Source organism: Lichenostomus cassidix, chromosome 28 (assembly GCF_008360975.1).
Source record: "Lichenostomus cassidix isolate B80296 chromosome 28, HeHo_3.0, whole genome shotgun sequence".
Classification (NCBI taxonomy): Eukaryota; Metazoa; Chordata; class Aves; order Passeriformes; family Meliphagidae; genus Lichenostomus; species Lichenostomus cassidix.
Window position 1 is genome coordinate 1,976,223 of NC_139508.1, and position 27,073 is coordinate 2,003,295.

At 59.7% G+C, this 27,073-nt stretch overlaps 2 protein-coding genes and 1 long non-coding RNA gene across 7 annotated transcripts; 1 reads left to right on the forward strand and 2 right to left on the reverse strand.

Moving 5' to 3' along the window:
• Positions 1-994: 994 nt before the first annotated feature.
• On the reverse strand, positions 995-4,875 carry LOC146426132 (occludin/ELL domain-containing protein 1-like). 2 transcript variants are annotated; one of them, XM_085040481.1, is made up of 4 exons: positions 4,660-4,875; positions 3,756-3,990; positions 3,521-3,647; positions 995-1,374 (listed from the first exon to the last, which is right to left on the reverse strand). In XM_085040481.1, the coding sequence occupies exons 1-4, from the start codon at positions 4,670-4,672 to the stop codon at positions 1,009-1,011; spliced, it is 741 nt and encodes a 246-aa protein (XP_084896607.1). In that variant the 5' UTR covers positions 4,673-4,875; the 3' UTR covers positions 995-1,008. The 2 variants fall into 2 exon arrangements, with proteins under 2 accessions (XP_084896607.1, XP_084896608.1); XM_085040482.1 differs by having other exon boundaries at positions 4,536-4,875.
• On the forward strand, positions 3,562-4,787 carry LOC146426133 (uncharacterized). Its single transcript, XR_014846251.1, has 3 exons — positions 3,562-3,626; positions 4,340-4,424; positions 4,733-4,787. It is a non-coding gene; the product is annotated as an uncharacterized LOC146426133 (long non-coding RNA).
• Positions 4,876-7,503: 2,628 nt separating the features above from the next.
• KCNN1 (potassium calcium-activated channel subfamily N member 1) lies at positions 7,504-22,405 on the reverse strand. 4 transcript variants are annotated; one of them, XM_085040292.1, is made up of 10 exons: positions 22,278-22,405; positions 19,638-20,072; positions 19,467-19,562; positions 17,983-18,401; positions 13,808-13,949; positions 12,882-12,992; positions 11,269-11,396; positions 9,345-9,414; positions 7,778-8,093; positions 7,504-7,737 (listed from the first exon to the last, which is right to left on the reverse strand). In XM_085040292.1, exons 2-9 carry the CDS (start codon positions 20,013-20,015, stop codon positions 7,818-7,820), a joined length of 1,620 nt encoding a protein of 539 aa, XP_084896418.1. In that variant the 5' UTR covers positions 20,016-20,072; positions 22,278-22,405; the 3' UTR covers positions 7,504-7,737; positions 7,778-7,817. The 4 variants fall into 4 exon arrangements, 1 of the variants encoding a protein (XP_084896418.1); XR_014846208.1 differs by having other exon boundaries at positions 7,507-7,578; positions 7,753-8,093; XR_014846209.1 differs by having other exon boundaries at positions 7,507-7,578; positions 7,743-8,093.
• Positions 22,406-27,073: the final 4,668 nt, after the last annotated feature.

A 27,073-nucleotide genomic window follows, 5' to 3' on the forward strand; every position in this document is an offset into this window, starting at 1 on the left:
TAAAAAGGAGAGGGTTAAAAGGGGAGGGGGAGGGAAAAAAGGGGAGGGGGAGCACCGGGGAGGGGAGGGTTAAAAGGGGAAGGGGAGGGGAGCACGGGGAGTCGCTCCCGGGGACGAGAGGGTTAAAAGGGGAGAGGGGAAAAGGTTAAAAGGGAAGGGGGAGCACCAGGAAGGGAAGGGTTAAAAGCGGGAGGGGGGAGCACCGGGAGTCGCCCCTGGGGACGAGAGGGTTAAAAAGGGAGAAGGAACACCGGGAAGGGAAGGGTTAAAAGGGAAGGAAGGGGTTAAAAGGGGAAAGAAAGGGTTAAAAGGGGAGGAAGGGGTTAAAAGGGGAGGGGGAGCACCGGGAAGGAAGGGGTTAAAAGGGGAGGGGGAGCAGCGGGAAATTCGGGGGTGAAATAAAAGGGGAGAGGGGATTTGAATCGCGGGGTGACAAAAGGGGACAAACTGGGGACAGCAGAGTCCCCGAGGGGGTTGAGGTGACACCTCCCGGCCGCTGTGGGTAGCCCAGGAAAAAACACCGAAACCGACTCCAAAAACCCCAAAACCAACCCCAAAAAACCAAAAAAAACCCCAAAAGCAACTCCAGGAAAAAACCCAAAAACCCTAAAACCAACCCCAAAACCAACCCCAAAAAACCCCCAAAAAACCCCAAAAGCCTCAAAACCAACCCCAAAAAAACCCAAAACCAACCCCAAAAAACCCCAAAACCAACCCCAAAAAAACCTCATAAACCTCAAAACCAAGACCAAAACCAACCCCAAAAAACCCCAAAACCAGCCCCAAAACCAACCCCAAAAATACCCCAAAATCAACCCCAAAACCAACCCCAAAAAACCCCCAAAACCCCAAAACCAACCCCAAAACCAACCCCAAAAACCCCAAAACCAACCCCAAAACCAACCCCAAAAAACCCCAAAAACCCCTAAATACCCCAAAAACCCCAAAAAAACCCCAAACTCGGAGCCTCTCCCCAAAAAACACCACCACGCCGTTAATTACACCTAATTATTCAATCAAACTGCGATGTCCCCAACCCGCGGCGACAGGCGACACCGCCGGGGGGACACGATGGCCTCGGAGCCCCGCGGGGGACCCCAAACTGGGGCGGGGGGACATGGCTGGGTGGGCACCGCCTGTCCCTGGGGGGCTGTCGCCGTTTGTCGCCGTTTGTCGCCGTCTGTCCCAGTCTGTCGCGGTCTGTCGCGGTTTGTCGCCGTCTGTCGCCGTTTGTCGCCGCTTGTCCCGGTCTGTCGCGGTTTGTCGCCGCCTGTCGCGGGTGGCGCTGTCGTAGTGGCGAATCTGCGCCTTGAGGTGTGACAGCTTGTCCCGCAGGTAGTGACAGCGCAGCTGCTGCTGCAGGCGGGAGGGGTCCTGAGGGGGTGGCACCGGGAATGTCACCGGGATGGCACCGGGAATGGGACAGGGAATGTCGCCGGGAATGGCATCGGGAGGGCATTGGGATGGCACCAGGAATGGGACAGGGAGCGGGACAGGGATGGCATCGGAAATGGGACAGTGACACTGGGAATGGGACAGTGACACTGGGAATGGGACAGTGACACTGGGAGGGCACTGGAATGGCACTGGGAATGTCATCGGGATGGCACTGGGAATGGCACTGGGATGGCACTGGGAATGTCACCGGGAATGGCATTGGGATGGCACTGGGTTGGCACTGGGAATGGCACTGGGATGGCACTGGGATGGCACTGGGAAGGGGACAGGGAATGGTTGGGAATGGCACCGGGAATGTCGCCGGGATGGCACTGGAATGGCACTAGGAATAACAATGGGATGGCACCGGGGTGGCACCAGGAATGTCACCTGAATGGCACTGGGAATGGGACAGGGACACTGGGATGGCACCGGGAATGTCATCTGGATGGCACCGGGAATGGGACAGGGATGGCACCAGGGTGGCATTGGGAATGGGACAGGGACACTGGGAATGGCACTGGGATGGCACCGGGAATGGGACAGGGAATGGCATTGGGATGGCACTGGGATGGTACTGGGAATGTCACTGGAATGGCAATGGGATGGCACTCGGAATGGCAGAAAATCCCACCAGGAATGGCACCAGGGTGGCACTGGGATGGCATTGGAAATGTCACCGGGAATGGCACAGGGAATGGCACCAGGAATGGCACTGGGATGGCACTGAGATGGCCCTGGGAATGGTACGGAGACACCGGGAATGGCACCAGGAATGGCACTGGGATGGCACTGGAATGGCACCGGGGATGGCACTGGGAACGGGACAGTGACACTGGGAATGGGACAGAGACACTGGGATGGCACTGGGATGGCACCGGGAATGTCACCCGGAATGTCACCTGGATGGCACTGGGAATGGGACAGTGACACTGGGATGGCACCGGAATGGCACAGGGAATGTCACCTGGATGGCACCGGGAATGGGACAGTGACACTGGGATGGCACCGGAATGGCACAGGGAATGTCACCTGGATGGCACCGGGAATGGGACAGGGATGGCACCAGGGTGTTATTGGGAATGGGACAGGAAATGGGGTGTGGAATGGGAAAAACGGGATGGGGAAGGAGAAATGGGGTGAGAGAAGGGGAAATATGGAGTGGGAAAGTGGAAATGGGGTGAAGAAAGGGGAAATGGGATTGGGAAATGGAAATTGGGATTGGAAAAGGGGACATGGGGTTAGAAAGGGGAAATGGGGTGGGAAAATGGGAAATGGGGAGAGAAAAGGGGAAAATAGAAAGGGGAAATAGGATTGGGAAATGGAAAATGGGGTTAAATGGGAAATGGGGTGAGAGAAGGGAAAATAGGGTGCAGAAAGGGGAAATGGGGTGTGGAAAAGGGAAAATGGGATTGGGAAGCAGAAATGGGGTGGGAAAATGGAATGTGGGGTGAGGAAAGGGGAAATGGGATTGGGAAATGGGAAATGGGATAAAAAAAAAAAAAAAAAAAAAAAAAAAAAAAAAAAAAAAAAAAGGAACGGGAAAAATGGGGTGGGGAAAGGGGAAATAGGGTTAGAAAGGGGAAATGGGGTGGGAGAGGATAAACGGGGTGCAGAAAGGGGAAATGGGGTGCGGAATGGGAAAAATGGGATGGGAAAGGGGAAATGGGGTGGGAGAATGGAATGTGGGGTGAGGAAAGGGGAAATGGGATTGGGAAATGGGAAATGGGAAATGGGGTGTGGAATGGGAAATGGGGTGGGAAAATGGAAAATGGGATTGGGAAATGGAAATTGGGATGGGAAAGGAAAATGGGGTGGGAAAATGGAATATGGGGTTAAAAGGGAAATGGGGTGAGGAAATGGGAAATGGGATTGGGAAGTGGAAATGGGGTGGGGAACGGGAAAAATGGGGTGGGGAAAGGGGAAATGGGGTGAGAGAAGGGGAAATATGGGGTGGGAAAGTGGAAATGGGGTGAGGAAAGGGGAAATGGGATTGGGAAATGGGATTGGGAATGGGAAATGGGGTGGGAAATGGGAAATGGGGTGTGAAAAGGCCAAACGGGGTGCAGCAAGGAAAACCCACCGCCCTGCCCGGCGGGTGACAAGTGACACGCAGGTGACACAGCAGGTCCAGCAGCTCCTCCCGCTGGTCGCGGAAAACCCCAAAGTAGGCGCGGCGCTGCTGTGGGGTGAGGATGGCCGGGTACCTCCTGACCCCAAAAAAACCCCAAAAACACCCCAAAAAACCCCAAAAAACTCTGAGATTTTCTCCAGCGACACCGCCGGGGTGACAGCGCTGTCCCCAAGGTGACACTTACGCCACGTAGTCCGGGATGGCGCCAGGCGGTGGGGACAGTTTTGGGGGGACAGCGGTGTCCCCCGGGGTGTGGTGGCACCTGGTGTCGCCTCGCGGTGTCACTGCCTGGTCCTGGAAGGTGACACGCCTGGCGCGGGGTGGTGGCAGCGCCGGGGGGAGGTGGCGTTGGGGACACGGAGGGGACAGAGCGGGGGTGGCTCTGCTCCTGGGGGTGTCCCGGCGCTGGCAGGTCACCGCTGGGGGACACAGCAGGGTGAGGTGACAATGGGGACAATGGGGACAATGGGGACACTGGGCACAGTGGGATGAGTGGGGACACCAGGGACACCGGTGACAATGGGGACACTGGGGACAATGGGGATAATGGGGACACCTGGATGAAGGGGGAAAATGGGGACAGTGGGGACAATGAGGACACAGCCGGAATGAGGGGGGACAATGGGGACACACTACTCATCCCCATTGTCCCTGGTGTCCCCAGTGTCCCCATTGTCCCCATTATCCTCATTGTCCCCACTGTCCCCAGTGTCCCCATTGTCCCCAGTGTCCCCGGTGTCCCCACTCATCCTGGTGTGCCCCCAGCAGTGCCACCAGCATTACCCGGGGGACATTTGGGGACAGGGACAGGATCTCCAGGCCCAGCTCGATGTCCCCAGCAGTGCCACCCGCAGTGCCACCACCAATGCCACCAAGCACAGGACCCTGGGTCCCAGCGCGATGTCCCCAGCAGTGCCACCAGCAATGTCCCCAGCAGTGCCACCAGCAGTGCCACCAGCGTTACCTGCCCGGCTCATTTGGGGACAGGGACAGGGACAGGGACAGGGACAGGGACAGGATCTCCAGGCCCAGCTCGATGTCCCCAGCAGTGTCACCAGCAATGTCCCCAGCAGTGCCACCAGCGTTACCTGCCCGGCTCATTTGGGGACAACAACAGGACTCCCCCGGCCCAGCACGATGTCCCCAGCAGTGCCACCAGAGTGTCACCCGCAGTGCCACCAAGCGCCACCACCGCCGCCTGGCACGGCGGGTTAATCATTGCCAGCCCCGAGCGGCGACACGGCGACACCGTGGGGCCACCGTGGGGCCACCTCCCCGCCGTGTCCCCACCCTGCCGGGACACCCCCAAAAAACCCTAAAGAAACCCCCCCAAAAAAAACCCCAAAAAACCCCAAAACCCACCAAAAAACACCAAAAAAAACCCCAACCCCCCCAAAAAACAAACAAAAAAACCACAAAAACCCCAAATCCCCCAAAAACCCCAAAAACAAACAAAAAACCCCAAAATAAACCCCCAAAAACCCCAAAAACCAACCAAACAAAAAAACCACAAAAACCCCAAATCCCCCCAAAACCAAAAAACAAACAAAAAATCCCCAAAAACCCAAACCCCCAAAAAACAAACAAAAAACCACAAAACCCAAATCCCCAAAATACCCAAAAAACAAACAAAAAAACCCAAAAAACCACAAAAACCACAAACCACAAAAAACCACAAAAACCCCAAATTCCCCCCAAAAAAACCCAAAAAACAAACACAAAAACCCCAAAAATCCCAAACCCCCCAAAAAACCCCAAAACCACAAAAAAACCCCAAAAATCCCAAAACCCCCCAAAATCCCGATAGTTTTTCCCAGGTGGCACACCCAGGTGACAAACACTTGGCCACCGTTTGTCCCTCAATGTCCCCTCTGTCCCCTCCCCGCTCCCAGCACGTCCCACCCCCCAAAAAAAGGTCCTCGAGGTGTCCCCAAATGTCCCCGAGTGTCCCCAAATGTCCCTGGTGTCACGAAGGTGTCCCTGGATGTCTTTGGGGTGTCCTTTGGTGTCTCTGGGTGTCCCTAGGTGTCCCTTTGAGGTCCCTGGGTGTCCCCAAATGTCCCTGGGTGACTCTGGGTGTCCCTCAATGTCCCTGGGGGTCCCTGGATGTCCTTGGGGTGTCCTTTGGTGTCACTGGGTGTCCCTCAGTGTCCCTGGGGGTCACTGAGGTGTCCCTGGGTGTCCCCAAATGTCCCTGGCTGACTCTGGGTGTCCCCGAGTGTCCCTGGGTGTCCCTTGGGGTTCCTAAGTGTCCCTGGATGTCCTTGGGGTGTCCTTTGGTGTCCCTGGGTGTCCCCAAATGGTCCTGGCTGTCCCTCAGTGTCCCTGGGGGTCACTAAGGTATTTCGGGGTGTCCCTTGGGCTTCCTAAGTGTCCCTGGAGGTCCCTGGCTGTCCCTGAGTGTCCCAGGATGTCCCGGGGATGTCCCTGGGTGTCCCTCGATGTCCCAAGGTGTCTCTGGGGTATCCCTAGATGTCCCTAGGTGTCCCCGAGTGTTCCTCAATGTCCCCGAGTGTCCCCAAATGCCCCTGGGTGACTCTGCGGGTCCCTGGGTGACTCTAGGTCTCCCTAGGTGTCCCCTGGATGTCCCTGAAGGTCCCCAAATGCCCCTGGGTGACTCTGTGTGTCCCTGGGTGTCCCTAGTTGTCCCCGAGTGTCCCTGGATGTCCTTGGGGGTCTCGGGTGTTTCCAGAAGGTCCCGGGGTGTCCCCGAGGTGTCCCCGAGTGTCTCTGGATGTCCCTGGGGTGTTCCTAGGTATCCCCAAATATTCCCAAAGAGTGTCCCCAAATGTCCCCAGATGTCCCCAAGTGTCCCCAAATACCCCCAAATGTCCCCAAATGTCCCCAGATGTCCCCAAAGAGTGTCCCCAAATGTCCCCGAGTGTCCCCAAGTGCCAGGCTCCGGCAGCACAGTGAACAGTAGTTTATAGCGAGCTTTACAGAACAAAGCTACTGAGATCAGCCACACGATGGCCACACGAACCGGCGGGTCCCCCGTGTCACCCGTGTCCCCAACCCCGCCCGCCCCATGGCCCCCGGGGTGAGGGGACACCAGGGGACATGGGGATGGACTGTCCGGAGAGGTTGGGGGGCGACAGAGGTGACATTTGGGTGTCCCCAGAACCCCCCACCCTCCATCAGAGGTGACAGAGGTGACATTTGGGTGTCCCCAAGCCTCCCCATCCTGTCACCCACTGTCTGAGGAGGTGGGGAGGTGACAGAGGTGACCCGGCCGTGTCCCCAAGCCCCTCCACCCTCGATCAGAGGTGACAGAGGTGACATTTGGGTGTCCCCAAGCCCCCCTACCCCATTATCCACTGTCCGAGGAGGTGGGGAGGTGACAGAAGGTGACCCGCCGGTGACCTTTGGGTGTCCCCAGCGCCACCCACCCCTCATCCTCTACTCGAGGTGACACAGGGTGACCCGCGGGTGTCCCCCCGGTGTCCCCAAGACCCCATCCCCACCGTCAAGGTGACACAGGGTGTCCCCCCAGTGTCCCCAAGTCCCTCACCCACTGTCAAGGTGACACAGGGTGTCGCTCCGGTGTCCCCAAGCCCCTACACCCACTGTCCATGGGGAGGTGACAGAGAGTGACACAGGGTGTCCCCAAGGTCCTCACCCACCGTCCGAGGGGAGGTGACAGACAGTGACTGGTGGGTGACCCCCGCGTGTCCCCAAGCCCCTCACCCACTGTCCGAGGTGACACAGTGTGACACAGGGTGACACACCACTGCTGTCCCCAATCCCCGCGCTGTCACCCGCTGTCCAAGGTGACACAGGGTGACACAGTGTGACACAGGCTGCCCCACCGTTGTCCCCAATCCCCTCCCACTGTCACCCACTGTCTGAGGCAGGCGGGAGGTGACACAGTGTGACACAGGCTGCCCACCGCTGTCCCCAATTCCCCCGCTGTCCGAGGTGACAGTGTGACACAGGGTGACACAGGGTGACACAGTGTGACACAGGCTGCCCACCGCTGTCCCCAAACCCCCGCTGTCACCCGCTGTCTGAGGCGGGCGGGAGGTGACACAGGCTGTCCCCAAACCCCGCTGTCACCCACTCTCCGAGGTGACACAAGGTGACACAGGCTGCCCACCGCTGTCCCCAATCCCCCCGCTGTCACCCGCTGTCCGAGGCGGGCGGGAGGTGACACAGTGTGACACAGTGTGACACAGTGTGACACAGTGTGACACAGGGCGACACAGGGTGACACAGGCTGCCCACCGCTGTCCCCAACCCCTCGCTGTCACCCGCTGTCCGAGGCCGGCTGGGGACTGTCCCTCCCCGCCCTGCCGATGTCCCTGCTGGGCGTGCAGGGCGCGGTGGCCGAGCACAGGCGGGGTGGCCATGTCGCGGCGCTGTCGCCGTGCTGCTGGCCCAGCGCCTGGCTGACTAGCCCCGGCAGGGCGAGCAGGCTGAGCCCCAGCGCCTCCAGCTTGCCCTCCAGCGCCGCCAGCCGCTTCTCCAGCTCCTCGTGCCGCTCCTGCAGCTCCGACACCAGCTCGTACATCACCGTCTGCGTCTGCGAGATTTGGGGGGTCAGGGGGTCAGGGGGTTAGGGGGGTTAGGGGGATTAGGGGGTTGGGGGGGTGGGACCCCTCCTCGGACTGGGGGGAGAGGAGGATTGGCTCGGCTTGACTCGGCTTGGTTCAACCTGGCTAAACTCAGCTCGGCTCAGCTCGGCTAAATTCAGCTCAGCTCGGCTCAGCTCTGCTCAGCTAAGGTCGGCTGGGCTAAACTCGGCTCAGCTAAGCTAAACTCGGCTCAGCTCAGCTAAGCTTGGCTTGGCTAAGCTCGGCTCAGCTAAGCTAAGCTCAGCTCTGCTAAACTCGGCTAAACTGGGCTCAGCTCGGCTCGGCTCGGCTAAACTCGGCTAAACTCGGCTCAGCTCGGCTCGGCTAAACTCGGCTAAACTCGGCTCAGCTCGGCTCGGCTCGGCTAAACTTGGCTAAACTCGGCTCAGCTCGGCTCGGCTCTGCTAAACTCGGCTAAACTCGGCTCAGCTCGGCTCTGCTAAACTCGGCTAAACTCGGCTCAGCTCGGCTCGGCTCGGCTAAACTTGGCTAAACTCGGCTCGGCTTGGCTCAGTGTGGGGGATTGGCTCATAGAAAAGGGACATACAGACTTATACAAGCTGTTTTTTAACACTTAGACAAGCTGTTTCTTAACAATAGCCGTACTCAGCTAACTATGGCCTAGATGCCAACCCTGTGTCCAATCAGCAATTTAGGGCACAGTGACCTTCCCTGCAACATTGGGATAAGACTGCTGATAGAGATGTGGAAGAACCAATAAGAATATAGAAAACTGGACAAAGTTAGTATGTATCCATACATAGGGCAAATAGCCAGACTTGGGGCGTTGAAGCAAATAACCAATAATAATATGTGGTTACAGAATATGCATTACCTAATTAACCACCCTATAAGTATGTATGCTGAAACTCAATAAACCGAAGCTTGCTGTAAAAACTCACATTGGGTTGTCAAGCCTCCATTGTCTCGTCAGCTCAGCTCAGCTCGGCTTGGCTAAACTCAGCTCAGCTTGGCTCGGCTCGGCTCGGCTCGGCTCAGCTCGGCTCGGCTAAGCTCAGCTCAGTTTAGCTCGGCTAAAGTCGGCTCAGCTCGGCTAAGCTAAAATCAGCTCAGCTTGGCTTGGCTAGGCTAAACTCAGCTCGGCTCAGCTAAGCTCAGCTCAGCTCAGCTCGGCTCAGCTCAGCTAAACTCAGCTAAACTCAGCTAAACTCAGCTCGGCTCGGCTCGGCTCGGCTCACCTTGGCCAGGTCCACCAAGGTGTTGGCCTGGTCGTTGAGCTTGCGCTGCTCCATCTTCACACTCCTCAGCCTGGGGGGACATTGGGGACACCCTCAGCTCCTCGGAGCCTGATCCCGAATCCCAAAATCACCCCAGAAACCCCAAAATCACCCCAGAAACCCCCAAATCCCACCACGAATCCCAAATCCCAAAACCCCTAAATCCCACCACAAACCCCTAAATCCCACCACAAATCCCAAATCACCCCACAAACCCCAAATCCCACCACAAACCCCTAAATCCCACCACAAATCCCAAATCACCCCACAAACCCCAAATCCCACCACAAAACCCCAAATCCCAAAATCCCGAACCCCCAAATACCCCCAAATCCCCAAATCGTCCCACAAATCCCAAATCCCACCCCAAACTTACTTCTGAGCTCTGCAGGGTGTGGCAGAACAGAGACAAAACAAAGGGTTAATTCCCGGGGGACAGCGGGGTGGTGACACGCCCAGACCCTACAAGTGTCACCCTGTGCCACCCCCGGTCACACCCCATGGCTGACCCCAAATTGGGGTGACAGGAGGTGACAGACACTCCAGTGGTGCTTCCCATCAGGTGAGGGAGGAGTTAAAGGTGGCGAACTGGGGACATTGTGGGGACAGGGAGGGGACAGGGGACAGCAGAGAGAGGGGACAGGGAGGGGACAGGGGACAAGGACAGTGGATGGGGGACAAGGACTGGGGACAGGGATGGGGACAGAGGATGGGGGATAAGGACAGGGGACAGGAGACAAGGATGGGGGACAAGGACAGTGGATGGAGGACAAGGAGAGGGGACAAGGGATGGGGACAGGGGACAAGAATGGGATAGAGGAGAAGGACAGGGGATGGGGACAGTGGGGATAGGGACAGGGGACAAGGACGGGATGGGAATGAAAGAAGGGGACAGGGATAGAGGACAAGGATAGGGGACAAGGACAGAGGACAATAATGGGATAGGGGACAAGAAGAGGGACAAGAACACCAGAAACAGGGACGGGGTGACATGGACAGGGGAGTGGGACAGCAGAAATGGGGGACAGGGGACAGGGATGGGTGACACAGAAGGAGGAATAGGACAGTGGAGATCGGGGACAGGATGACACAGACAGGGGACAAGAATGGGATAGGGGACAAGAAGAGGGGACAACCAGAAATGGGGACAGGGTGACAAGGACAGGGGACAAGAATGGGACAGAGGACAAGATGAGGGGATGGGGACAGAGGACAGGAGACAGGGACAGGGGACAAGAATGGGACAGGGGACAAGGACACCAGAAATGGGGACAGGGAACAAGGACAGGGGACAAGAATGGGACAGAGGACAAGAAAAGGGGACAAGCAGAAATGGGGACAGGGTGACAAGGACAGGGGACAAGAACGGGACAGAGGACAAAAACAAGGGACAAGCACACCACAAACGGCGCCATGGCGACACAACCAACCCCACCCACCGCAGTGTCCCCATGTCCCCCTCCCAGGGTGTCCCCAAGGGCCAAACCACACTGTTCCCTGTGGTGACAGAGCCTGGAAAGTTCCAGGATGTCCCCAAGGGCCAAACCCCACCATTCCCTGCGGTGACAATGCCCAGAAAGTTCCGCGATGTCCCCAAGGGCCAAACCCCGCCATTCCCCACGGTGACAACACCCAGAAAGATACGAGATGTCCCCACAACAGCCGGAAAGTTCCGCGATGTCCCCAAGGGCCAAACCCCGCTGTTCCCTGCAGTGACAATGCCTAGAACGTTCCATGATGTCCCCAAGGGCCAAACCCTGCCATTCCCGGTGGGGACAATGCCCAGAACGTTCCGTGATGTCCCCAAGGGCCAAACCCCGCCGTTCCCCGCGGTGACAGCGCCCGGAAGGTTCCGGAAGGAAGCAGGAAAAGCGGTGGCACTTACTGATGGATGGCTTGGAGGAACTTACGCTGGTGTTTGCGAACTTTGGCATGGTCGATCTTCTTCACCAGCTTGGTGTGTTTGTAGATGAGCCACGTTTCCCTGAGTACGTTGGCCGCGGCGTTTTTCACCTGGGAAAGGGTCCTGGAGTTAGGGTGGGATGGGGGAATTTGGGGATTGAGGGGAAATAGGGAATTCTGGGGAAATTGTGGGGAATTGTTGGGAATTTGCATGAAAATCCCATGAAAATCCCATGAAAATTCCATGAAAATCCCATGAAAATCCCACGAAATCCCATGAAAATGGTGGGAAATAATCACAGGAGATCCCAATGAAAATCGAAGGGAATCACAGGGAATTCCCATGAAAATCCTTAGGGATTCCATGGAAAATATTCCTGCAGTTAGGGTGGGATGGGGGAATTGGGAGGAATTGAGGGGAAATAGGGAATTCCGAGGAAAATGTGGGGAACTGTGGGGAATTTGCAGGGAAATCCCATGAAAATCCCATGAAAATTCCATGAAAATCCCATGAAAATCCCATGAAAATCACAGGAAATCCCATGAAAATGGTGTGAAATAATCACAGGAGATCCCAATGAAAATCGAAGATAATCACAGGGAATCCCCATGAAAATCCTTAGGGATTTCATGGAAAATATTCCTGGAGTTAGGGTGGGATCGGGGAATTGGGGGGATTGGGGGAATTAGGGAGATTGTGGGGAATCTGCATGGAAATCGCATGAAAATCGCAGGAAATCCCATGAAAATGGTGGGAAATAATCACAGGAAATCCCAATGAAAATCGAAGGGAATCACAGGGAATTCCCATGAAAATCCCAGGAAATCACTGGGAATCACAGGAAATCCCAATGAAAATCGAAGGGAGTTGCAGGAAATCCCAGGGAATCCCAGGGAATTCCCATGAAAATCACTGGGAATCACAGGAAATCACAGGAAATTCCCAGGAAATCCTAGGGAATCCCCATGAAAATTTAGGAAATCACAGGGAATCCCCATGAAAATCCCAGGAAAATCCTAGGGAATCCCAGGAAATCACAGGAAATCCCAATGAAAATCAAAGGGAATCGCAGGGAATCACAGGAAAATGGGGTGAGAAATGGGGAAATGGGGTGGGAAAGGGGAAATGAAGTGAGAAAATGGGAAAATGGGGTGGGAAAATAGGAAATAATGGGGTGAGAAAATGGGAAAATGGGGTCAGAAAGTAGGAAATAATGGGGTGAGAAAATGGGAAAATGGGGTGGGAAAGTAGGAAATAATGGGGTAAGAAAATGGGAAACAGGGTGAGAAAATGGGAAATAATGGGGTGAGAAAATGGGAAATGGGAAATGAAAAATGGGAAATAATGGGGTAAGAAAATGGGAAATGGGGTGAGAGAATGGGAAATGGGGTGGGAAAATGAGAAATGGGGTGAGAAAATTGGAAATTGGGGTAAGAAAATGGGAAATGGAATGGGAAAATGGAAAAATGGGGTAAGAAAATGGGAAATGGGGTGCGAAAAGAGCAATCCCATATTTTTGGGGTTTAGGGTTTTTGGATTTCGGATTTTTTGGGTTTAGGGTTTTTGGATTTCGGATTTTCGGGTTGCGGTCTCACCCGCTTGGTGAGCTGCGTGTCCATCATGAAGTTGTGCACGTGCTTCTCAGCCTTGGTCAGCTCCAGTTTCCGTGCCACCACTGCCACCACCAGCGCCGTGCAGCCAGCGCCCTGCGGGGACAGCCGGGTGACAATGGGGACAGCCGGGGGCCGATGGGGACAGGGGACAGCCGGGTGGCCTTGGGGACAGCCGGGATAGGGAGGGGACAGCCGGGGTGGTGATGGGGACAGGGGACAGCCGGGGTGGTGATGGGGACAGCCGGGATAGGGAGGGGACAGCCGGGAGGTGATGGGGACAGCCGGGTGGCACTGGTGTTCCTGCCATGTCCCCGCTGTGTCCTCTCCCGTGTCCCCTGCCATGTCCCCAGTGTCCCCTGCCATGTCCCTCCCATGTCCCTGCCGTGTCCCTGCCATGTCATCTCCCGTGTCTCCACCGTCTCCCCAGTGTCCCTGCAGTGTCCCCCACCGTGTCCTCTGCCGTGTCCCCACCATGTCCCGTGTCCCCAATGTCCCCAGTGCCCCCAATGTCCTCAATGTCCCCAATGTCTCCAGAGTCCCCAATGTCCCCAATGTCCCCAGTGTCCCCAGTGTCCCCAGTGTCTCACCATGATGCCGGTCAGCAGGCACACACCCAATGTCCCCAATGTCCCGCGTGTCCCCAATAGTGTCCCCAGTGTCCCCATCAGCTCACCATGATGCCGGTGAGCAGGCACACGCCCTTGCCGCAGTAGGTGTGTGGCACCATGTCCCCAATGTCCCCAGTGTCCCCAGTGTCCCCAGTGTCCCCAATGTCCCCAATGTCCCCTCTCACCACGATGCCGGTGAGGAGGCACACGCCCTTGCCGCAGTAGGTGTGTGGCACCATGCCCCCAGTGTCCCCAGTGTCCCCGATGTCCCCAGTGTCCCCAATGTCCCCATCAGCTCACCATGATGCCGGTGAGGAGGCACACGCCCTTGCCGCAGTAGGTGTGTGGCACCATGTCGCCGTAGCCGATGGACAGGAAGGTGATGGAGATCAACCACATGGCGCCCAGGAAGTTGCTTGTCACCTCCTGCTTGTCGTGGTACCTGCGCGGGGCCAGCCGGCCGGTGTCACCCGTGTCACCGGTGTCACCGAGGTCATTGACACCCCCCGTGTGCCCCCTTGTGGTGGCTTTGGGGTACTGCGACCCTCGGTGTCCCCAAGGTGTCCCCAATTCCTTTGGGGCGCTGTGACCCTTGGTGTCCCCAATTCCTTTGGGGCACATCTGCCAGCGCCCCAAAGGAATTGGAGACACCCTGGGGACACCCTGGGGACACCGATCATGGCCAGGCTGTGCCCCTACAGCAATGGGGACAACGAGGGGACAGGCAGAGAGCACAGGACACCGATGTCACCGATGTCACCGATGTCATTGACACCCCCCGTGTGCCCCCTTGTGGTAGGCTTGGAGTACTGCGACCCTCGGTGTCCCCAGGGTGTCCCCAATTCCTTTGGGGCACTGTGACCCTCGGTGTCCCCACTTCCTTTGGGGTGCTGTCCCCGAGCTGGTAGATGTGCCCCAAAGGAACTGGGGACACCCTGGGGACACCTTGGGGACACCAAGCGTGGCCAAGCTGTGCCCTCGTGGTGTCACCGTGGGTTTGGGGCACTGTCCCCAAGCTGGTAGATGTGCCCCAAAGGAACTGGGGACACCCTGGGGACACTGAGCACAGTCAGGCTGTGTCCCTACAGCAATGGGGACAACGAGGGGACAGGCACAGAGCACGGGTGGCAGTCCCCAAAAGCAGGGGACACTGATGTCACCGCAGACCCCCCACCCTTGGGGGTGCCACCATGGGTGACACCGGGAGGGCAGTGGGGGACACTTTGATGTCACAAACACAGCTGGCAGTGCCACCACCCCCCCCAGCGAGGGACACCCGTGACGGGGTGAGGGGACACGAGCCAGGCCAGGGGACACGGAGCAGCGGCCAAGCCGGGCAGGGGACATGCGGGGACAGTGGGAAATGGGGTGGGGAAGGGAAATATGGGGTGAGAAAAGGGGAAATTGGATTGGGAAATGGGGTTAGAAAGGGGAAATGGGAAAGGAGAGAAAGGGGAAAATGGGGTAAGGAAGGGGAAATGGGAAATGGGAAATTGGGTGGGAAAAGGGGAAATGGGGTGGGAAAGGGAAATAGGGTCGGAAAGGGAAAAGGGAATGGGGAAAAGAGAAAACGGGGTGGGAAATTGAAATAGGGTGAGAAAGGGAAATGGGATTGGGAAGTGGAAAATGGGGTGGGAAAAGGGAAAGGAGAGAAAGGGGAAAATTGGGTGGGAAAGGGAAATATGGGGTGGGAAAGGGAAATGGGGTAGGAAATGGGGAAATGGGAAAGGGGAAATGGGTGATAAAGGGGAAATGGGATGAGAAAGGGGAAAAGGGATGGGGAAAGAGAAAATGGGGTTAGAAAGGGAAAGGGGACACTGAGCAAGCCGGGCTGGAAGCATCAGGAATTTAGGATTGCTGCATCCCAACCCAGCCCTACCCCGGCATGGTTTGGGCTTGGAACCTCACCTGGCACCGAGGGACACCCTGGGGACACCTTGGGGACACCCTGGGGACACCCTGGGGACACCCTGGGGACACCCTGGGGACCACAGGGGGAGGTGGCAGCCCGGCTGTCACCTCAGGATGACAATCCCAGGACCTACAAGGCTCCCATTCCCAAAGAGCAACCGGAATTCCCAAAACGTTTGGGGTCAGGAGGGGAAACATAGAGGAACCGAATCGGGAAAACCCTCTGGAAACCCCAAAGGCTCCTTCCGGGGTTTTCCCTTCCAGGACACCCCAAAAGCCACCCCAGGAGTCCCCGAGCTCTGACCCCACAGGAGGGACCCAGGGGACACACGGGGGACAGGGAGCAGCTGCTGAGGTTCCAAGAGGAAAAGGGCTCTGGCCCCTTTCCATGACCCCTGATCCCGATCCCAATCCCAGTCCCAATCCAAATGTCAATCTCAATTCCAATCCCAATCATCCTAATCCCAGTCCCGATCCTGATCCCAATCATCCTGATCCCGATCTCAATCTTGATCCCAATCCAAATCCCGATCTCAATTCCAATCCCAACTGCGATCCCAATCTCGATCCTGATCACAATCATCCTAATCATCCCAATCGTCCCAATCGTCCCAATCATCCCACTCCGATCCCAATCCCAATCAGAATCCCAATACTGATCATTCCGATCCTGATCCCGATCCCAAAATCATCTTGATCCCGATCAAATCCCAATCCCAATACCGACTGCAATCCCAATCCCAATCTCAATCTCGATCTCAATCCCGATCCCGATCCTGATCTCAATCCCGATCTCGATTCCCATCCCAATCCCAATCACCCCAATCCCAATCCCAGTCCCAATCCCGATCATCCCTATCCCAATCCCGATCCCAATACCGATCCCGATCATCCCAATCATCCCAATCATCCCAATCCCTATCCCAATCCCAATCCCGACCCCGACCCCACTGTCCCGGCCGCAGCTAATCCTAAATTCGGGGCAGCGCAAGCCCGGGGGTGTCGCGGTCCCTGGGGTCACTCACAGTTTGTCCCTGCAAGCAGCAGAGCGGCCAGGAGGGAAAACAACAGCGGTTAATGCGCGACCCCCGGGCGGGGCGGGGACAGCCCAGGGGACAGCCCAGGGGACAGCCCGGACCGGCGGGGACAGCCCAGGGAACAGCCCAAGGGACAGCCCAGGGGACAGCCCAGGGGACAGCCCAGGGGACAGCCCGGACCGGCAGGGACAGCCCAGGGGACAGCCCAGGGGACAGCCCAGGGGACAGCCCAGCCCGGCGGGGACAGCCCAGGGGACAGCCCAGGGGACAGCCCGGACCGGCGGGGACAGCCCAGGGGACAGCCCGGACCGGCGGGGACAGCCCAGGGGACAGCCCAGGGGACAGCCCGGACCGGCAGGGACAGCCCGGGGGACATCCCAGGCCAGCAGGGACAGCCCAGCCCAGCGGGGACATCCCAGCAGGGACAGCCCGGCAGGGACAGCCCGGCAGGGACATCCCAGCAGGGACATCCCTTGGGGACATCCCAGCCCGGCAGGGAGCAGCTGAGGAGCACGGGGACATCCTGCGGGGTCCCCCGAATGTGACCCTCAGATCCCTCTGTGAGACCCCCAGAGCCCTCTGCGGGACCCCAATCTTTGGTCCTTTCAGTGGGACCCCCAGACCCCCAGAGCCCTCTGTGGGACCCCAATCCTTGGTCCCCTTGACACCTCGGGCTCTTTGTCCCCTCTGTGAGACCCCCAAATCCTCAGACTCCTCTGGGACCCCCAGATCTTTGGTCGTTTCAGTGGGAACCCCAGATCCCCAGACCCCTCTGTGGGACCCCCAGCTCCTCTGTCCCCTCTGAAGAACCCCCAATCTTGGGTCCCCTGGACGCCCCAAGCTGCTGGGTCCCCTCTGTGACACCTCCAGCCCCACCAGGACCACCCAGAGCAGGAGCTGGTGGAACACAGGACCAATCCAGTCCCACCTGCTCCTCACCCTGACCAACAGATTTAACCCCTCAAACCCACCCAGGTGCCACCAGAGTGGACATCAAACCTCCTTCCACCCCTCAGGACACACCCAGTGCCTCCTCAACTGCCCCTGCAGCCCCCAGACCCCTCTGTGGGACCCCCAGATCCTCAGAGCCCTGTGTGGGACCCCTAATCTTTGGTCCCCTGGACATCTTCAGCTCCTTGGTCTCCTTTGCAGGACCCCCAGTCTCTGGTCCCTTCTGTGAGACCCTCAGCTCCTCGGTCTCCTGAGAGATCCCCATTTCCTCAGACCCCTTGGTGGGACCCCAATCTCTGGTCACCTCTGTGGGACCCCCAATCTTGGGTCCCCTGGACACCTCCAGCCCCACCAGGACTGCCCAGAGGAGGAGCTCAGGACCGATCCAGTCCCACCTCCTCCTCACCCTGACCAGTGGATTTAACCCCTCAAACCCACCCAGCTCCCACCAGAGTGGACATCAAACCTCCCTCCACCCTCCAGACCTCAACACCTCCTCATCTCCCCCCTCCCCACCCAAAGACCCCTCCCCACCCAAAGGCCCCTCCCCACCCAAAGGCCCCTCCCCAGCCCTACCTCTCGCAGACCCGCACCGTCCAGGCGGCGATGATCCAGGAGGAGATGCTGAACACCAGCAGCACCGTGCCGGGGCAGATGGTCATCAGGGTCTTCATGACGAAGCGCGTGTTGAAGTTGATCTTGTTGAGCGCGCCGATGCTGCGCGACGAGGCGTCGGTGAAGAGCTTGCTGTGCAGCAGCATCACCCTGCCGATCAGGTAGAGCCGCAGGAACATGGGGATGGACAGGATGATGTCCACGTCGGCGTCGGCCACCGAGGCGGCGTAGGTGAAGGCCAGGCGGGCGGTCCAGGTGAACAGGTACTGCCCGGGGATGGGGTGGATGGCGCACACCACCAGCTCCAGCGCGATGAAGAAGATGCGCTCGTAGGTCATGGCGATGCGCCAGTCGTCGGCGCCGTTGTCCACCATGAAGAGCTGCGGGGGGGGTGGAGGGGGGGTTGGGGGCAGTGCCTGGCAGTGCCAGACCCCTGCCCAGCAGTGCCAGACCCCTGCCCAACAGTGCCCGGCAGTGCCCAGCAGTGTCCAGCAGTGCCCTGCAGTGCCCTGCAGTGCCAGACCCTTCCCCAGCAGTGCCCAGCAGTGTCCAGCAGTGTCCAGACCCCTCCCCAGCAGTGCCTGGCAGGGTCCAGCACTGCCCAGTACTGCCCAGCCCCATCCCCAGCAGTGCCCAGCAGTGCCCGGCAGTGTCCAGCACTGCCCAGTACTCCCTTTCCCCAGCAGTGCCAGACCTCTCCCCAGCACTGCCCAGTGCTCCCAGCCCAGACCCCAGCACAGTGGGGCTGGTGACACCCCCAGTGCAGTGCCAGCACACTGGTGACACCCTCAGCATGATGCCAACACACAGGTGACACCCCCAGCATGATGCCAGGACACTGGTGACACCCTCAGCATGATGCCAGGACACTGGTGACACCCCCGGTGCAGTGCCTGGTGACACCCCCAGCACATTGCCAGGACACTGCTGACACCCCCAGCATGGTGCCAGCACACTGGTGACACCCCTATCACGGTGCCAGCACACTGGTGACACCCCTGGCACAACGCCAGCACACTGGTTACACCCCCAGTGCAGTGCCAGCACACTGGTGACACCCCCAGCACGGTCCCAGAACACTGGTGACACCCCCAGCATGATGCCAGGACACTGCTGACACCCCCAGCACGGTCCCAGCACACTGGTGACACCCCCCAGCATGATGCCAGCACACTGGTGACACCCCCGGTGCAATGCCAACACACAGGTGACATCCCCATCACGGTCCCAGCCCTCAGGTGACACCCCCAGCACAGTCCCAGAACACTGGTGACATCTCCAGTGCAATGCCAGGGTGCTGGTGACACCCCTGGCGCAGTCCCAGCCCACAGGTGACACCCCCAGCACGGTCGCAGCGCACAGGTGACACCCCCGGTGAAGTGCCAGCACACTGGTCACATCCCCATCCCGCTGCCAGCTCTCAGGTGACAGCGCTGTCCCCTCACCTGGATCTCCCTGGCGTGGTACATGACGATGAGCCCCAGCAGGATGAGGGTCGAGAGGCTGATAAGGCATTTCAGGGCGAACGAGTACGACGACTCCTGCCGGGGGAGGGGCGCACCGTGAGCCCCGCCGGACCCTGCCGCCCCCCACCCCGGTCCGGCCAGCCCCCCAACCTTGCTGTAGACCCCCCAGGACAGCTCCGTCTCGGTGACCATCACCACGATGCCGAACATGCCGAAGATGAGCGCGTAGTCGCTCAGCCGCTTGCGCTTCTCGAAGAGCGCCCGGCGGTGGCCCAGCTTGTAGCCGATGTTCTGGTTCCTCCGCGGTTCCGCCGCTCGCTCCTCGCTCCCCTCCTGCCCCGGCGGGCTCACCGGGCTGGGCTCGGGCTGGCCGGGCTGCTCCGGCCGGGACACCACCACCTCGAGGCCCGGCGATGAGCAGGGGCGCAGCGGCTGCGTCTCGCCGTCCAGCGGCTGCGGGGAGCGGCCGGAGGAGCTCGGGGGGCCGCGGGGCCGTGTCACCCCCCCATTGTGGCGACAGCCGCTCATGGCTCTGCAGGGCACGGCGCCGGGCGATCCCGCATGGCTCAGCGGCGCGGGGGCGACCTGCGGGACAGGGGACACGGTGGGGACACGGTGGGGACAGGTGGGTGGCGGTGGGGAGCGCGAGGGGTCTCGTCCCGACCGGTCTAGGGGGATGACCCTCGGTAAGAGGGGATGGCCTCGACGGTGTGGGGACATGTCCTGCCCGCGGGGGACACGCTGTGGCCACAGGTAAATATCCTGCCCGCAGGGACATGTCCTGCCCGCGGGGGACACGCTGTGACCACAGGGACATGTCCTGCCCGCAGGGGACATACTGTGGCCACAGGTAAATGTCCCACTCGTGGGGACATGCCCTGCCCGCGAGGGACACGCCATGACCGTGGGGGACACTCCATGACCACAGGTACATGTCCTGCCCGTGGGGGACATGCTGCGGCCACAGGGACATGTCCTGCCCGTGGGGGACACGCCATGACCGCAGTAGACACGCCGTGACCACAGGTACATGTCCTGCCCGCGGGGGACACCCCATGACCATGGGGACACGCCATGCCTACAGGGACATGTCCTGCCCGCGGGGGACACGCTGTGACCACAGGTACATGTTCTGCCCATGGGGACATGTCCTGCCCATAGGGGACACGCCATGCCTACAGGTACATGTCCTGCCCGCGAGGGACACGCCATGCCCACAGCTCCATGTCCCGCCCACGGGGACACGCGTGTCGCTCGCGGGGGATGTGGCCGTGTCCTGCGCGCGGCGGGGACACACGGTGACCACAGGTCCGCGTCCTGCCCGAGGGGACACGGCCTGCCCGCGGGGACACCTCCTGCGCCCGTGCCCGTGCCCGTGTCCCACCCGTGTCCGTGCCGCTGGCCACCCCACGGACCGGTGTCCACCCCGCGGCCGCCAGGACGCGCCACCCCGCGCTCCCCCCGCGCTGTCCCCTGTCCCCTGTCCCCGGTCCCGAGCCGCAGCTGCGCGTTCCCGCCGCTCCCGAGCGCGCCGTGCCGGTGCCGCGCTGCCCGGGGCCGCCGGGGGAGCTCCGGTTGGGCTGCCGCGCCGCTCCGGTACCTGCCGTGCCCGGGGCCCGCGGGCCGGGCCGGGTCCCGCCGCCGCCGCCGCCGCCGCAGCCCGAGCCGGTCCCGGGGGCGCGCGGCGGCGGGACCGGAGCGCCGGGGGGTGTGCCGGGGGCGTGGCTTGTGTGAATACCGCGTTCTGATTGGTCACATCGGGCCCCGCCCACACTGACGGGAAGCGCGCCACGCCTTTGGCCACGCCCCCCAGGTTGGCCACGCCCCCCGGCGCCCCCCGCCCCCTCCGAGCGGTGCGGGAGACCCCCGAGACCCCCGGAACCACCCGGAGCCTCCCGGAGCCCCCCGGAGCTACCCGGAGACCCCCGGAGCCCCCCGGAGACCCCCAGAGCCCCCCGGGCACTGCAGCCCCCCGGCAGGAGCCCCATGCTCAGCTCAGCACCCCCGGAGAGCCCTCGGGCTCGCTGCACCCCAAAATTCATCAGCCCTCCCTGTGTCCCCATCCCAGCACCCCAAAATTCATCGTCCCAAAATCCATCAGCCCTCCCTGTGCAACCCCAGAACACCAAAATCCATCAGCCCTCCCGACCCCAAAATTCATCAGCCCTCCCCTGTGACTCCCCAGAATCCCAAAATCCATCATCCCAAAATCCATCGTCCCTCCCTGTGTCCCCCACCCCAGCGCCCCAAAATCCATCACCCCTCCCCTGTGCACCCCCAGAATCCCAAAATCCGTCATCCCTCCCGTGTTCCCCCTAGAATCCCAAAATCCATCACCCCTCCCTGTGCCCCCCAAAACAGTCCCACCTCGCCATCCCCAGCGCACCCCAAAACACTCCAAACGCGCCCCAAAATAACCCAAATACAGCTCCCTGTCACCCCAAATGCACCCCAAACACCCCCAGCGCCTCGGTGTCACCTTCCTGTCACCCCCAGGGCACCCCAAAACACCCCAAATACACCCCAAAACACCCCCAGTGCACCTCGAAACACCCCAAATGCACCCCAAAATAACCCAAATACAGAACCCCCACCATCCTCAGCGCACCCCAAACCCCCCCAGCCCCTCTGTGTCCCCTCTTGTCACCCCCAGCGCACCCCAAAACACCCCAAATGCACCCAAATCACCCCCAGTGCACCCCAAATGTGCCCCAAAACACCCCCAACACAGCCCCCCCGCCATCCTCAGCGCACCCCAAACCTCCCCAGCCCCTCCAGTCACCCCCATACCTGGCGGGGCTCCCCGGGGCCGGCCGGGGCTGTCCCGGGGCCGTTAGGGGCAGCAGGGCCGGGGCTGGGCGCTCGGGGGGTCCGGGGGTCCGGGGGCCATCGGCTTCCCTCCACGCCTGCAGGGGACAAGGGGCATTAGGGGACATGTGGCGTTAGGGGACATGTGGCGTTAGGGGACACACGGCGGGGACAGCCAGGGGCAGTGGCCTGGCGGTGACACCCGGGGGTCACACTGTCCCCTGGCTGTGCCGGTGAGCTCAGGGTGCCCTCGAGGGGCTGTGTGACACCAATGTCCCCTTTGCACGAGTGGCTGTGTCACATTGACGTCCCCATTGCAGAGGGGCTGGGTGACACCAATGTCCCCATTGCACCAGGGGCTGTGTCACAGAAATGTCCCTATTATACCAGGGGCTGTATCACATGGGAGACCCCACTGCACCAGGGGCTGTGTCACACCAATGTCCCCATGGCGTGACAGACTGCATCCCATGAAAAACCCCATTGCACAAGTGGCTCTGTCACACCAACGTCCTTTTTGCACGAGGGGTTGTGTCACACCAATGTCCCCATTGCAGAGGGGCTGGGTGACATGAATGTCCCCTTTGCACGACTGGCTGTATCACACCAATGTCCCCTTTGTAACAGGGGCTGTGTGACATCAATGTCCCCACTGCATGAGGGGCTGCATCCCATGAAAAACCCCATTGCACAAGTGGCTGTGTGACACCAATGTCCCCATTGCACCAGGGGTTCTGTCACATGAATGTCCCCATTGCATGAGGGGCTGGGTGACACCAATGTCCTCATTGCATGAGAGGCTTCATCCCGTGAAAAACCCCATTGCACAAAGGGCTGCACCACAGGAAAATCCCATGACAATTGCATTGCATGCAGGGCTGCACCACACAAACTATCCCGCTGCACCAGGGGCTGCATCCCATGAGAAACCCCATTGCACATGGGGTTGCACCGACAACCCCACTGCAGGAGGAGCTGCATTACATGAAAACCCCATTGCACAAGCGGCCCTATTGCACCAACAACCTTGTTCCATGAAGAGCTGCACCCCACAAAAAATCCCATTGCGTGAGGGGCTGCACCACACAAAAAACCCATTCCATGAGGGGATGCATCACACAAAAACCCCATTACGTGAAGGGCTGCACCAAACAAAATCCCCATTGCACAGGGGACCCTATTGCCCCAACCCCATTGCATGAGGGGCTACACCCCACAAAAAAAACCCATTGCACGAGGGGCTTCACCACACAAAAACCCCATTGCACAGGGGGCCCTATTGCACCAACCCCATTGCACAAGGGGCTGCATCCCATTAAAAATCCCATTGCACAGGGGGCCCTATTGCCGCAACCCCATTGCACGAGGGGCTGCACCACACAAAAACCCCATTGCACAAGCGGCCCTATTGCACCAACAACCTCGTTCCATGAAGAGCTGCACCCCACAAAAAATCCCATTGCGTGAGGGGCTGCACCACACAAAAACCCCATTCCATGAGGGGCTGCATCACACAAAAACCCCATTACATGAAAGGCTGCACCAAACAAAATCCCCATTGCACAGGGGACCCTATTGCCCCAACCCCATTGCACGAGGGGCTTCACCACACAAAAACCCCATTGCACAGGGGGCCCTATTGCACCAACCCCATTGCGTGAAGGGCTGCATCACACGAAAACCCCATTGCACAAGGGGCTGCATCCCATTAAAAATCCCATTGCACAGGGGGCCCTATTACTGCAACCCCATTGCACGAGGGGCTGCATCACACAAAAACCCCATTGCACAAGCGGCCCTATTGCACCAACAACCTCGTTCCATGAAGAGCTGCACCCCACAAAAAATCCCATTGCACGAGGGGCTGCATCACAAAAAACCCCATTGCGTGAAGGGCTGTCACACCAGTCACCCCACTGCACATGGGGCTGCACCACACCAAAACCCCATTGTGTGAGGAACCCTATTGCACCAACAACCCCATTGCACAAGTGGCCCTACTGCACCAACAAGCCTTTTCCACAAAGAGCTGCACCCCACAAAAAATCCCATTGCACGAGGGGCTGCACCACACGAAAACCCCATTACATGAGGGGATGCATCACACAAAAACCCCATTACGTGAAGGGCTGCACCAAACAAAATCCCCATTGCACAGGGGGCCCTATTGCCCATACCCCATTGCAGGAGGGGCTACACCCCACAAAAAAACCCCATTGCACGAGGGGCTGCACCACCCAAAAACCCCATTGCACAACACCCTCAACCTCCCAGACCCCACAGCCCCATCCCCACCCCGAGGGATTCTCCCAGCCCCCCAATCCCATTCCCTGCAGCACCTCCCGCGATTTAGGGCCTCAGAATCCCCAGGGCCACTGCACAGGGAACAGCGGGATGGGGTTGGATATGGGGAGACCATAATGGGTTTGGATATGGGGACAGTGGGATGGGGTTGGATATGGGGACAGTGGGATGGGGTTGGATATGGGGCACTGCAATGGGTTCAGATATGGGGACACCGCAATGGGCTCAGCTGCAGGGCCACCATCCCAGAGCCACCACCACCACCAGCAGCAGCAGCACCCCAATCCCTTTGGGGCCGCAGCCCTTCGAGAGCCCGATGATCCCAATCCCACTGGGGCCGCAGCCCTTCGAGATCCCAACGATCCCAATCCCACAGCACCATGGTGTTGCCATTCCCGGTTCCCCGGTTCCCCCAGTTCCCCAATTCCCCCAGTTCCCGATTCCCCCAGTTCCCGGTTCCCCCCAGTTCCACCGTTTCCCGGTTCCCCCCGTTCCCCTGGTTCCCCCAATTCCCCCAGTTCCCAGTTCCCCGGTTCCCCCAGTTCCCAGTTCCCCGGTTCCCCAGTTTCCCATTTCCACCGGTTTCCCCGTTTCCCCCAATTCCCGGTTCCCCCAATTCCCCCAGTTCCCAGGTTCCCCCAATTCCCAGTTCCTCCAATTCCCCCAGTTCCTGGTTCCCCCAATTCCCAGTTCCTCCAATTCCCCCAGTTCCCGGTTCCCCAATTCCCCCAGTTCCCGGTTCCCCGTTTCCCCCAATTCCCCCAGTTCCTGGTTCCCCCGGTTCCCAATTCCCATTTCCCGGTTTCCCCGGTTCCCGTTTCCCCGGTTCCCCCAGTTCCCCGGTTCCCCCGGTTTCCCCAATTCCCCCAGTTTCCCGGTTCCCAGTTCCCGTTCCCCCGGTTTCCCCGTTTCCCCGGTTTCCCGGTTCCCGGTTCCCGTCTCTCCGCTCTCCCGCCGCACGGCGCAGCGCTGGCTCCCCTCCAGCTGCTCCCTTCCCTGCGCTCTGCCAAACCCATCGAGCAAATCGCTCTCCGGTTTCCTTCGGATATTCCAAAAAGCCGCAGCGGGCAGGCAGGGAGGGAGGGAGGGAGGGGACATGTCCCCTCGCCAGGCCCTGCTCGACCCCAGAGCCACCCAAAGTTTTTGTCACCCTGTCGGGGTGGGGATGTCACCGCAGAGCCACCCCGGGCTGGGGACAGGGAATGTTTCATGGAGTGGAATGTTTCATTAAGGGAATTTTATCGTGAATTTCAAATATTTCGTGAAATATTTCGTGTGGAGGTTTCGCTCCTCCGGGTGGCGATGCAGATGGGCCTGGTGACACCTTTGTCACCAGGGATGGAGCTGGTGACACCTTTGTCACCAGGGATGGATCTGCTCGGGGACCGGGAAGGCCGCAGGGAGACCTGGCCCTGGCCTTGTCACTGTCCCTGTCCCCCATTCCGGTCCCCTGTCCCCTGTCCCTGTCCTCATCCCCTGTCCCTGTCCTTGTTGCCAGTCCCTGTCCCTGCCCCTGCCCCCATCCCTGCCCCTGTCCCTGTCCTTGTTGCCAGTCCCTGCCCCTGTCCCTGCCCCTGTCCTTGCCCCTGTCCCTGTCCTCTGTCCCTGTCCTTGTCCCTCTCCCCATGGGAATGGCCTAGCTGTGTCCCCAGAGTGGGATGGGCAGGGCAGTCCTGCTGCCCCCATTGTCCCCAAGGTGGGGACGGGAATGGCAACAAGGATGGGGACAGGGACATGGAAGGAACCCCCAGGCACGGGGACAGGGACAGGGATGGGGACAGCAGAGGGGTCCTGAGGGTGACACCAGCCATGGCAGTGCCACCTGGTGTGGGGACACAGCTGGGGGACACAGCTGAGCCACCACGGCCAGGCTGCTGCATTCCGGGGGTGGCACTGGGGTGGCAGTAGGGTGGCAGTAAGGTGGCATTGGGGTGACTCTGGGGTGGCACTGGGGTGGCAGTAGAGTGACACTGGGGTGGCACTGGGTGGGGTGGCAGTAGGGTGACAGTGGGGTGGCACTGGGGTGGCAGTAGAGTGACACCAGGGTGGCACTGGGTGACGCCAGGGTGACACCAGGGTGGCAATGGGTGACACTGGGGTGACATCAGGGTGGCAATAGGGTGACAGTGACACCAGGGTGACATTGGGGTGACATTGGGGTGACACCAGGGTGGCAGTAGGGTGACAGTGACACCAGGGTGACATTGGGGTGACACCGGGGTGACAGCAGGACCCCCCTGTCCCCCTGCCGCCTCGAGCAGCAGCCGAGCAGGGAGCTGCAGCTAAAAATAGCAGCAGGAGGCCGAGAGATCCCCGCGGGGATTTATTTATTAATTAATTACCAACCGCTAATTGCGGCCTGGGAATCACGGCTGGGTGGGACAGTGGTGTGGGGGCTGCCGGGGGGGACAGGGACAGGGGACACCCGGGTGTGGGGCTGGGGACAGGGGACAGGGGATAGGGGACAGGGGACA